Source organism: Lepisma saccharinum, chromosome 13 (genome assembly GCF_977018435.1).
Source record: "Lepisma saccharinum chromosome 13, izLepSacc3.1, whole genome shotgun sequence".
Taxonomy (NCBI): Eukaryota; Metazoa; Arthropoda; class Insecta; order Zygentoma; family Lepismatidae; genus Lepisma; species Lepisma saccharinum.
The window spans coordinates 85,737,609-85,751,094 of NC_139241.1; the positions used below are offsets into that span (position 1 = coordinate 85,737,609).

The following is a 13,486-nucleotide window of genomic DNA, read 5'->3' on the forward strand; positions in this document are numbered from 1 at the left end:
TGTTCTGTAACTGGGATTTTTCAGTAATGCCTGACTGATCTTGTCGGACACAATTTTAGCAACACTGAGTTTCTGAAGACAACGTTACTGAAATTTCATCCATCAGAGAAAGTGTATGTTGCATTATTTCGAGCTTTCAAGTGTTATAATATCAGGTAATTTGGAAAAATGATTATGGATGTACTGTATCTTTTCTTGGATGCCGTTTCTCCCGTGCGGCTATTCAGAAGCATTGATCTCGTCGTCCCGATGCCATTGTGTGATTGAAATAGGATTGAAATATCGCAGATTTGGGTAAAATATGCTATTTTAAACCAAAATCATAAAATAAGCAAGCATAACAGTTTCCTGCAGAAATAAGCATTCACTTTCAACCATAGTTAAATAGCTCACCAAGGTATGTAATATGAAGTATAACCTTTCTTCTTACCATTAGAAGTTGGAAAAGAATATGCATTTTGCTTATAAATCCGGGCTCCAGTCATGACCAACCTTTATTGTATTTGGCACATGTAGCCTACTAAATATGCAGATTTAAATGTCAACAAGTATATACTGACTTTAATAAAGCAGATGCTGCCAGTCGCAGGCATCTGATTCGGGGACCGCACATAATCAGTATAATTCACAATGTATTTCATAAGATAGTTAAAGGGTTGGGAAACAGGTGTACACCATGTGCCTGTGCATGTTCACAAAATGACATGTCTAAGGGAGAGTTAACACCACCACATGTCACCCCATAACTAGATGATCACGGCAACGTGACGGCACCAGCATTGGCTATAGCGAAATTTATAGACATGCATTATGTACATTTGTTAAGCTTGTATTGCCACAACTAATCCAAAACCTAAACATTTTGCAGAAAATGGAAGACCTGACTGGAAGGAATATGAAGTTTTTAAAGCATAATGGATGTAATTATATCAAGAACAGCTTCCTTGGAAGAGGCCAATTCAGGGTGGCTTTTAAGGTGTTGAACGTTAGAGATTCAAAGGAGTATGCCTGTAAATATATCAGAGCGACAACTAACGCAACAAAAGAAGATACAAAGAAAGAGGGATGGATATTACGAGCCATCAAGAAGTGTGGTAGTGTCATCAAAATGCATAAATTTCTAGTCAGAAAAGAGGACAACTTTTTCATCATTCTAGATTTATACGAATGTACACTAGAAAAACTAATAGGGTCTGAGGAAGATAAACTGTTACCTGCATTCAGGTAAGTCTTCTCAAAATTCTATAATGTTATTCTAACTAATTAACCTCTTAACTGGGTATGACGTAATACTCCGTTGTGGCTCTACTGATTTATAATGGGCATGACGGGATACTACGTTCTCATGTTCTTACTACTGATATCTGTTGTGTATGATGAGATACTTCGTAAAATTACTTTCTTCTTTGTTTAACCAGATGGCTCTGACTTCCAGACTGTTGTAACCGTTAGAGTTAGCGGGAAGCAACGAACACAACCTGACGTTCAGTTCTATCGTGTATGCAATAATGGCTCAGGCAAATCGGAAGCGACGGCGTGTTTTTCCTGCTGAGGAAATCCGAGATAGATTGGATTGTGACGACGAATCGGAAGAGTTTTCGGGTGAATCTAGTAATGATGACTGGTGCAGTTCAGATAACGATTATTCCAGCAGTGAGGCGCATCCTGAAAGTGGGACAGACAATGAAGAAGAGGAAGAATTGGAACCAGCAACTTCTAAAAGGTACCCTACAAGAAGATGTGTTGTATGTTGGAGCAATGGAAAAAGAAAGGAAACATCGTATTGGTGCCCTGACTGTGAAAAAGCTCTGTGCGTTGTGCCATGTTTTCGTGCATATCACACTGACAAAAGTTTAAAACTATGAACTATTTTAGGTGTAACTATTGTATTTGAAAGCATTGTAATTGTAAACATTGTAGTTGTAAACATTGTAACTTTATAATTGTAAACAATATATTTGTGAACATTTAATTTGAAATCTCGACATTGTGAAAACATAGATGATTTTAAACGAACTAAATATAAACATTCATTTTGTAACCATTGCAATTGTAAACACTGTATTAATTGTAATCATTGTAGTTGTAAATCTTGCATATTGTAAAAAGTACAACAAGGACCAATAAAAGAATAAACAATACCTAAATGGTATGCCATGGAGCACAGAAATATTAACTAAAATATTGGTTTACGAAATTCATCAATTTATCAACAAAAATTCCCAGGGCAGATTGGGCTTTCGACGAGGAAATTACCCAGTTAAGAGGTTAATGGTTTTGATTTGATTTATTGGTATTCTTTTGACCAAGTTAGTGTTTTTTTTCTCTTTCTTTCTTGCCACAAATGGTACGGAATAAGTCTTCTTCCTCCTATAAAATTAATATTTTAAATATTACTACTTTCACATGACAAACTTGTAATTTTCATATCCATCACATTAGAAATGAGCCCAGAATGAGGTCTACAGCTTTATATATAGGGCATTAAGAAATTGTTTGTATTAATATTGTATTAAATGGAATATTGCATGGCTTAATTGTAACCTTAAGAGAATTAATAATAATAATAATATATTTTGGAACTATCTAACCATAAATTCTAAAAACCAAAGAAAAATATTTATTTATGTAAACTTTCCATTAAAAGAAAAGAGGAAATCTGTGTGTGCTATAATTATTCTAAAATGGAATTTCAATTTCGCCACATTATATAAAATTCAACTTGCACATTCCCCCCCCCCCCACACACATACATATTAAATATATACTTATGCACACATGTAAATGTATATACGTGGTGCACACCAAAAGTACGTGCCGTTTTGTTCTGAAGTCAACATTTCTTCTCTTTTCAGGGAAATAACTATGGCATCGGAGACTTCCATCCTTCGTCTTCAAGCAGTGTCAGTTTTGTGTGCTAGGTGGCAGTAGTTGAGTGACAGTGCCTGAAGGAGTAAGACGTGTTTCTGATACTGCCTGGGGAAATGGAATTTCTACTTGAAGAGCAACGGGTAATTGTGAAATTCCTTACCGCAGCTGGACGTTGTGCAGCCGATATTCATCGCCAACTGGAGGCCGTGTGTGGTGATAGTGCTCTTGCAGAAAACACTGTTAGGAAGTGGGTGCATGAGTTCAAAGATGGACGAACGAGTGTGAAAGACGAGCAGAGGTCTGGACGTCCGAAAACAGCATCAACTGATGCTAACATTGACCGTGTTGAACATTTTATCATGGAAGATAGGCGTGTCACCATGCAGGAGATTTGTGATACCCTGGGGCTAACAATGGGAACAGTAGAACGAATAATCACCAAAGATTTGTGAACAAAGAAAGTTTCCTCTCGCTTCATTCTCCACATGGACAATGCACCGCCACATCGTGCTAATGTTGTGACCTCATTCTTGGCTGACCACGGTATTGAACTTCTGACACATCCACCATACTCACCATATTTAGCCCCGAGTGACTTCTGGTTGTTCCCAAACCTCAAGAATTCTCTTCGTGGATGCCATTTTGCCAATAGATCATCCCTGGGAAGTGCTGTTTTCCAGTATCTAAAACATATCTCCAAATATGACTATGCCACATGCTACACTAAATGGACTGAGCGATGGCAACTATGTATCAATAAAGAGGGAGAGTTTGTTGAAAAATAAACACAGGTTATTTCATTGTATTTAATTTTTCTTGAAAATTAGAACGAAATGGCACGTACTTTTGGTGTACACCTCGTACATGTACACTCACCTCAATTAGTACTCAGGCAGTTTGTTTCTTTATACAGCATATTTGCAGACTATACAATTCAACCCAATCGTGTATCAATATATGCTGTATAAAACACACTTTACTACTAACTTCGTTGACCCTGTACATATGGAGATTGCATTTTCGACACCCAAATGAAATTGAATGAACACAGCTATGCACCATCCAATTCTACAAGTCCCCCCAACCTGAAAAAAATATCCTCAGTGTGCCAGTGTTTCGAGCACTGTAAAGCATGCAATGCTTTTTTTTAATAAGGAAAAACCCATATGAAGAGCACCAGAGAAAACCTACACAGAATACACAAATACAATGGTGCACAGCAAAGGTTATAAGTAACCAAAAACACAAATTTAACTAAGGTTGGTTAGTTCTGGAAAAATAGCAGCTGTGGATGCATTGTTTTTGCTTCATAGTATTGTTCTTTTTAACTTTTTGGATCCTGGGGTTCAAATATCTAATTAAAAAAAAAGTTCTTCAATTACAAAACACGAAGTAGGTACTTTTTGTTGTTTTGTGTTTACGAATGTTTCATTTTCTAATGAACAAAGAAATGACAAAACTTAAACACTTTTTTTTGTTCTCGAGGTGGCACACACACTTACTCAGATTTTTTTTTCTAGCACATCTTACCTTCACACTAAGAATGAAAATAAAATATCCGGATTCCGTAAAATGTTATATCTTGATTCGGAAATTTTATTATCTGGATTTCGGAGGCACTCCGAATTTAATATAACAATTTTTTCAGGGGAATTTATTAGCAAAGCTCTTAATGTGCTGTATTTGAACTTTCGTCTTCCTCATTTCATGATTGTATACTCCGTAGTAAAAAATCCGGATTTGGCCATCCCTACTTCACACGTCTTGCAAGAATGCTGTTTTTATTCCTAACCTCCGCATGTGGAACTGGAATTATCACTGTAGGGATGGCACCTTTCTCCATGCTCCTCTATGGTGTAATTCCTAATAATTCAGATTTTTAATCACATTCGTAACATTCTGGTAAAATTAAAAAAAAAAAACAGCAACCTGAAATTTGCATTTTCACTAGCATTTGCAGTTTATGACGGAAACGTAAGGTAAAGATAAGTTCCCGTATATGTAGCACCGTGTCATGAAGGCACATTTTAGGGGATGTGGAGGTAGTAGCCTCGCACATTCTCGATCTCGACCTCGACCATTTTGGCAGTCATGTGATTAGCACCACGCAACGGCAACCTTTACCCCCAGGGTTGCCCCCAGATACTCACCGATTTGAGGCTGGTTACGGCCCGAGGACAATACCAAAAGAATTCCGATCTTATATTACCCACCCAGGGAATGGATCGAACCCTGGTACCCACGTGTTTGTCAGACACCCTACCGACAAAACCACTGCGGAGTTCGGATGGAAATGTATGGTAAATGATATCAGAATGTGCTTCTTTCTTGGGATAGTGTGGACATGCACGATGAGCTTGTAGCACAGTGAGACATTATTATTACTGACACATTGGAATATGAATGGCATAAAAATATAATACGAAATACACGAAAACGAGAGCGAGTAATGAACACAGAAATAATGTTCTGTTTGCTAAAAATTAGTGGATACCAAATTTTTTCCAGCGATCTTTCAACTGTTACGACGTCTCAGTTTTACAACCACCTCGGCTTGCTCTAAAGGGGCCAGGCGACAAACAAGTCAACTGACCTTGCCCGGCACTACTGCTCCCCCTCCCCAATCCAGCTCTGCCGAAAAGGGCAAAGAAAGAACATGTGCTAACTACCAGGATAGAGCCCACTTCCTGCTAAAGGGACAAGGTTGCCCTTGTTTATAATGTATGGACCATGAAACACACCTTTCAATAATGTCCCATAAAAATTTGAAAGTCTCAGTCCAATAGTTAAGGAGAAAAATAATAATGTTATTGTTATTTTTGTATGGAGAAAACTTGTCTTTCTGGGAAGACGGCCACGCTCGGACGATGGCATGACTTCACCTTAAATATGAAAAAGTGCTGAACCCTGTGACACAGCTCATTGTAAATATCACATTATGCGGATGATGTTCAATTGTATCTATCCTTTTCCACAAAGAATATTGCAAATTCCATTTGCAATCTAACACGGGCTACTAATTAATCAATTGAAGACCTCAAATATTATTATAGGTTCAAAAAAATGCTTTCTGTGTTTGATATTTCATCCCTCTTATCCATAAAAGTGATAGAGGGCCTTCCCAATGGCATAGTGGTATCGCCATCACCTTGCAATCAAGGGCTCCCAGGTTCGATAACAGGTAGAGGCGCAAGCCTACTTTAAAATGTAGGTTCAGTCCCATTTTGTCTTACTGTGCATAAAGTAGACTTAAAACACCAATTCAATCAATAAAAGAGGTAGGGAAAGACAAAGTGAAACGGCAGAAATCAGGCATAGTATTTAATCAGGATCTTTCTCGGTCAGACCATGTGAAGTCAGCTGGGTATTCAGACTCCCTTTCCACCTCAACACTCTTTCTTCTGGTGCCATCCTTTTGGAGAGATCTTATCTTCTAGGCAGGAAATTTACCAATCTTCTAGAACATTTGACTCAGTGAATGTAATATGAGACAATGTGTAGTAGTTACACAAATTTGCAAAAAAAATAATTTAGAATGCTGTTGAATGTACAAGAATTCTCCAGAAAGTTGTAGTAGGTACAAGAATTCTGTAGGCAATGCAATATACGAGAGGGATTCAGAAATCAACTTCCGATTAGCTCGTAAAAATCAATACCTAACTGTAGCCGAGGTTTAATATTAATCGCTCCGTTTCTCTTCGTTTTCTAACAGAAATCAATTATCCATTTCTCTGCTCTGAAGGTGTGTCATGGGCTGAATTTCACAGCAGGCTTTCAGTACAATACAATACAAGGATAGTGCTCTACTGTGTAGAACTGTGTGTGAGTGGATCGGGAAGTTTACATGATCTGACAAGCGGGAAGCATGAAGCGAGAGCAGGACACCATCAACCTCCACCACCGACGGGAAGATTCAAGAAGCTCAAGAGATGATGGCAAGGATAAGATGGATGGAAAAAAAAAAATACTAAATAAAAAGAGTACACAACCCCACGCCTTTCGAAAATTCTGGGCACGCCATTGTCAGTCATGGTTCTGTGTGGGAAATCATCCACGACAAGCTTCAGGTCACTGATCTCTGTTTCCCTTGGTGCAAACTGCCAGCAGTGTGGCATGTTTACTCTGTTACAAATGAAATAAAAATTGAGCAATTCATATGAAACCTTGGCTACGTAACCACAAGAGTACCACCTTTCAGCATGCGAGCACTGAAAGCAGTGTTGACAACCTAAAGAAAGTTATGGTGAAAGTGCACATATTTTTTTACTCTCCCCCAGTATATAATTTTCGTGTTAATAGACAATGCAAAAAGTTTCCAAGTGATTGTATATTATATCAGCTGGTAAAATCTATGAATGTCTAATATAGGCTAAAGGATCAGTGAGTGGCTACAAGGTGACCCAGATGATCCTCTGACTTTGAAGAGACTTGTGACTGATGCTGCAACCACTGTGATGAACGCACGTCTGCACACATGTCTGGAAGTGCTGACATCTAACAGTGAACACTTGAACAAATTCTTGCAGATATCAGATGAAGGGAAACACTGCAAGCACTATCCTATATTGCAGCTTCCCTGTGGCAGCAAATAACAAAAACAATTTACCATGATCTGCTTAGCTGAGTGTGGTCCAAGGTAGAATACTACTTTGATGACTGTCATGCTGTTAATAGTACACATATTGAGTTATCCAAACCCAAGTTCTTCTTGGACACCCTCTACTTTTAAACATATCCTGAGGGTGAAAAAACACTCAGGTTGGGCTATTTCAAACAACTGGGGCAAAACCTGTCTGCCAGTAAGAACAAAAACTGCTGCCATTTTTTTGTTTGCCACCTCAAAAGAAAAGTGCTTTTGATGGGGTTGGTGGCAAAAGCCAGTTTACAAAGAGCATACAGTGGTTAAATAATACAACTTATCAACTCTTTCAATAGACTTCTTCAAATACAGTGTGTACAGAAAATAAGTGACTATGTTTCGGCTTTGCATATGTACTCGTAACTACTGAAGAATACCAAACTGAAGCAAAGTTCGAGTCATGTATTTTTCTGCTTCCAGCATATGCGTTACACTGTTGCAGCAATCAGGATACACGTTTGCTTGACTTGAAGGACATTAAAGGCCTTGTGACATGTGTTCACGATACGCACTGGTGCCTGGGATGTGTTCTAGTTGTTAGGGGTGTCCACAGAAGGGATTCATGACGTGCCTGCATCATGGAATTATTTTTTGGGGGAACAAAGGTTTCGAATGTCATGCACCTTTAGATTGTTGGCATCTCAGTCAGTGGTAAACAATATCTGGTGTTTCATTTGTGGTAGTTCAGAGTTGGCTCGGAACTTCAAACATGCAGACTTTTGTTCTTAGCGTTGGATGATTTCAGGCACAACTTATTTCAGTTGTTTGAGTTCCTGTGCTATGACTAGAGTTGGAAGAGGTAGGGAAAAAAACTGGAGTTTCTTTTCCGGCGGTTTTTTCACAAAAGTGTCTCAAATCAATGAAAATACAGCAGTTGCCAGTATTTTTCCTGTTCCATGGTTTTCGTTTATCTCCCTACTGTAAAATAGACACTCATTTCTAAATATAAAATACAATTTACAATATGAAATTCGTAGCTAGACATAAACAATGTTTTCAAGAGAGCTGGCTTTTTTGAATGGGCAGTTCTTTCCGATGATTATCTTCATATTTTGGTAGGCTTATTAAATATATCTATGTATATAAACAGATTCACAAAACTAGAGTAGTTTTGTATGTGTTTTTAATAGAACCTAATAGTATGATATGATTTTCAATGTTTGAATTTTGTTATACGAACATGTACATGAAGGAAAAAAGAAAATCCTGCTCTACCTTTTGATAAACTAGTATCAAATCACTTTACACACAAACTTTGTGTTCAGTAAAATATATATTTGTGTTCTGACTTTCCAGTACATGTATAATTTGGTTAAATGGCAGCTAAACCTAGTGACGGAGCAACTAGTGATGTATTCTGGCTGCTTGTTGCAATGGCTCTCAACGTTTGTGAGACCACAGGCCAGTAAATTAATTTCTTACATGTTGATGCCCTGATCCCAACAATTTCACTCATAGATACATTTCTGATCTTTAAAGTTTATATGAAAATTAATATGCAACCTTAATTAATATTAATATATCAAGTATGACATAATCATAGTTCATTTATGTATACACTTGCTGTCAAATATAAAATTAGATTCATGATTGGGAAAAGAGAGACGGGGTAGTATATAAATACGGAGAAACTAGTACTCATTTTTATCCGCGAAGCTGTTTTTTCTTCTTTTTCGATTAATTTCAGTGGCCACTGCCACCATCCTCGTTGGAACTTGCTGTGCTGTTGCTTGGCGTGCGTCTTTTGTTCGTAGTTCTCCGGCTGCCGTTAGGTGCGCTGTGCATCTTGGTGCGTCGTCTGCTATTTCCGGGCGATAACTGCTGCAGTAGTGGAATCCAAGTATGGTGCGCTTGCCCGCTATCGATGTTTAGTTCGTGCGGGAAGTGCATTATGGCGTGCGTTTCCTTGATTTTGGTGTCTATGAGCGTGTGGGCAGTGTGTTTGACTCGAACCTTTTGAATTTTATGGCTATTGTATTTGATATGTCTAGCAAGACCAGTAGTGGGTTGCATTCACACTCTGCGTCATATACACCTGGGTTGTCAAGGGGGGAGAGGAAGTACCGTTTGTGCTTGTTCAGTTTATCAGCTATTTTGGAGTTGGGTTTGTGCGCTACTTTGATGCCAAATGGGAGAAGGGCTTTGGCTATGCGGTTGGAAGTGGTGGGATGGTAGGGGAAGGCAAACCATTTATATTGGTCGCTGGGGGTTGGTTGCGGCTGGGTTGCTTGTGGATGGGTTGATTGTGGAAGGTTAGGGTGTCTGACCTGTATTTCCGCCTTACTGCACCAAGTGGAAAGTTGTGATTCAGTGTAGCCATGTTTCAGGGCTATTTCTGTGATGGTGGTACGAGAGGAGATAACCACCATCACAGAAATAGCCCTGAAACATGGCTACACTGAATCACAACTTTCCACTTGGTGCAGTAAGGCGGAAATACAGGTCAGACACCCTAACCTACCACAATCAACCCATCCACAAGCAACCCAGCCGCAACTAACCCCCAGCGACCAATATAAATGGTTTGCCTTCCCCTACCATCCCACCACTTCCAACCGCATAGCCAAAGCCCTTCTCCCATTTGGCATCAAAGTAGCGCACAAACCCAACTCCAAAATAGCTGATAAACTGAACAAGCACAAACGGTACTTCCTCTCCCCCCTTGACAACCCAGGTGTATATGACGCAGAGTGTGAATGCAACCCACTACTGGTCTTGCTAGACATATCAAATACAATAGCCATAAAATTCAAAAGGTTCGAGTCAAACACACTGCCCACACGCTCATAGACACCAAAATCAAGGAAACGCACGCCATAATGCACTTCCCGCACGAACTAAACATCGATAGCGGGCAAGCGCACCATACTTGGATTCCACTACTGCAGCAGTTATCGCCCGGAAATAGCAGACGACGCACCAAGATGCACAGCGCACCTAACGGCAGCCGGAGAACTACGAACAAAAGACGCACGCCAAGCAACAGCACAGCAAGTTCCAACGAGGATGGTTGCAGTGGCCACTGAAATTAATCGAAAAAGAAGAAAAAACAGCTTCGCGGATAAAAATGAGTACTAGTTTCTCCGTATTTATAAAATTAGATTTAAAAAATTAGTCTTCAACCCCTGGGTGCAACGGACCTCTTGCGACCCGGTGGTTGAAAAACACTGGCACTAAAACTGAAGTAGAAGCAAATAAGATGGCGCAAATAATCTATTAAAGATATGCAGACTGGACCCATATGAGATCCAAAGCGCTCTGCCTCCACAGAGAATTCAACCTCAGACCTCTTCTTATCACAAGGCAACAGCATTACTTTATTCCACTCCAGGGGGTCATTCATGATTATAAAAGGAACCTTCTATCAAAAAGCCAGCCTTTTTCCATCAAAAGTATTTGCAATTTGTTCTCTTGTGATTTAAAGGCTAAATTAGATCTTAATCTCCGATGAAGTAGCTAACAATCTTGTTAAGTATAGAGAATATTCAGAACGAAGCAACACATGACAGTGGAGGGTGTCACATTGAAGAAACAAGGGCCCCTTCAGTCTAAGCAAACATCCATCACACATGCACAAACAAGACCGAGGTTACCTGATGCGTGCCAATGAAGGAGCTTTCAAACTGAAGTCACAGATGACAAGCGACACAGTCTCCTTCAGTATAAAGCAAAACATTCACCGTGCATGCAAGAATAACAGACCGAAGCAGCATGATGCACGACACTGAGAAAACAGTATAGTCCGAGCAACATGCAAGTGACATGTTTAGCTTGTTGTCGTTCTTCAGTTCAAAAGGTTGAATGGATTATTAAGAGTCTGCTTCCAAGTGACACCTGTCACTCGTTGCTTCATTCACTAAAACTCACAAAATCCATATTTTATATTAATGCTTTTTAGTTTGCAGAAGTGCGGTTGTTTATTAAATATATTAATTACAATAATTACCAACCAATTGTACACTGTCACTGGCATGAGTGTCTCAAATGAGAGACATTCAAAGATGGCCCCTGATATGCGCACCAAGTGCATTTTGCCTCCTAATTACATTACATTTGTTTTTATGAACAAAAGTAATAAAGAAATATTGGGAACAACCTAGGAAACAATGTTATTATATTTTCAAACAGTTGAAAAAAAACTAAAAAATAGAGGTAGTGGGCCCCCCATCAGTAAGCTACCTGAACCATTATGCAATATATGTCTCCTGGGATTGGCCAATATCTGTCTCTTGGCTGCTACATCATGTCAATTTATTTTAGCTAGTTGTAAAATATGTCACTACAAACCTGTAAACTCATAACAGTAACTTCAAGTGAAATAAACACAGTCAAAAAAGTTTTGCATCACCCGACCCGAGAAGTGATGAAAATAGCATCCGCAACATGCCAAAGCAGACAAGAAACGATGAAGCAGAGCTCATTGTGCGAAGTAACGTGGTCGACGTGCAATACCAATAACCACAGACAACTACCGGAGTCTGCAAGTGCATGCGTGTGTTCGAGCGTAGCACCACAGTAGTTGGTGAAGGTTAGTTAGGTGTTCCTTGTGTCCAGTTAGCAAAGGCAAGTGAGTGTAGCTGTGTGCAAGGCATGCCTAGGCGTACAATAATGCAATTTGATCGGGCCAGGACCATCACGCTACTGCAGACTGGCATGTCAGAACAGGCTGTAGCTAGGGCTGTTGGACTGGTGCAAAGCGATGTCTGTAGGACCTGGAGGTGGTATACAAACGCAGGAACAGTAGCAGATCGTCAACGGACAGGTCGTCCACGGGTCACAACACCAGCACTGATTAAATACAATGCCTGATTTCTGCCGTTTCACTTTGTCTTTCCCTACCTCTTTTATTGATTGAATTGGTGTTTTAAGTCTACTTTATGCACAGTAAGACAAAATGGGACTGAACCTACATTTTAAAGTAGGCTTGCGCCTCTACCTGTTATCGAACCTGGGAGCCCTTGATTGCAAGGTGATGGCGATACCACTATGCCATCGGGAAGGCCCTCTATCACTTTTATGGATAGGAGGGATGAAATATCAAACACAGAAAGCATTTTTTTGAACCTATAATAATATTTGAGGTCTTCAATTGATTAATTAGTAGCCCGTGTTAGATTGCAAATGGAATTTGCAATATTCTTTGTGGAAAAGGATAGATACAATTGAACATCATCCGCATAATGTGATATTTACAATGAGCTGTGTCACAGGGTTCAGCACTTTTTCATATTTAAGGTGAAGTCATGCCATCGTCCGAGCGTGGCCGTCTTCCCAGAAAGACGAGTTTTCCCCATACAAAAATAACAATAACATTATTACTTTTCTCCTTAACTATTGGACTTGCAACCTTCAAATTTTTATGGGACATTATTGAAAGGTATGTTTCATGGTCCGTACGTTCATTTTCTTTGTAAGACAAATGGTTTGATACTTGGTTTAATTACATTAAGTTTGGCAACATGGTGTCAAAATGTCATAAACAAGGGCAACCTTGTCCCTTTAGCAGGGAGCGGGCTCTATCCTGGTGGTTGGCCGGCAGGACTGGATTGGAGATGGGGAGCAGTAATGCCGGGCAAGGTAAGTTGGCTTGTTTGTCGCCTGGCCCCTTTCGAGCAAGCCGAGGTGGTTGTAAAACTGTGACATCGTAAGTGCAGTTGCTGCAGATGTAACAAATGCTACGTGGTGGATATTTCCTTGTACACGACAAAGAAAGTTGGCTGCAAACATGTCTGCTGTGCAAATCCTGACTTCACATGAAGCCCACCTGTAGATGAAGAAAAACCCTTATTGCTTTTAGCATTTTCAAGGGGTGTGCAATGACCATACTAGTAAAAGAGAGGAAGAAATACACAAACCTGGTGTTTATTTGAAAATAAATGTGAAAACACATTTACAGTACTTATTTTAACTGAAAAATTAACAATTAACATGTGTTTATCTTCGTAAAATTTGCTATGAAAAACTGTTGAGCGTTTA

General features: G+C 39.4%; 1 protein-coding gene across 1 annotated transcript; it reads left to right on the forward strand.

Annotated features, from left to right (window-relative positions):
• Nucleotides 1-2,984: 2,984 nt before the first annotated feature.
• On the forward strand, nucleotides 2,985-3,323 carry LOC145996847 (protein GVQW3-like). Its single transcript, XM_083133379.1, has one exon. It carries the CDS (start codon nucleotides 2,985-2,987, stop codon nucleotides 3,321-3,323), a length of 339 nt encoding a protein of 112 aa, XP_082989505.1.
• Nucleotides 3,324-13,486: the final 10,163 nt, after the last annotated feature.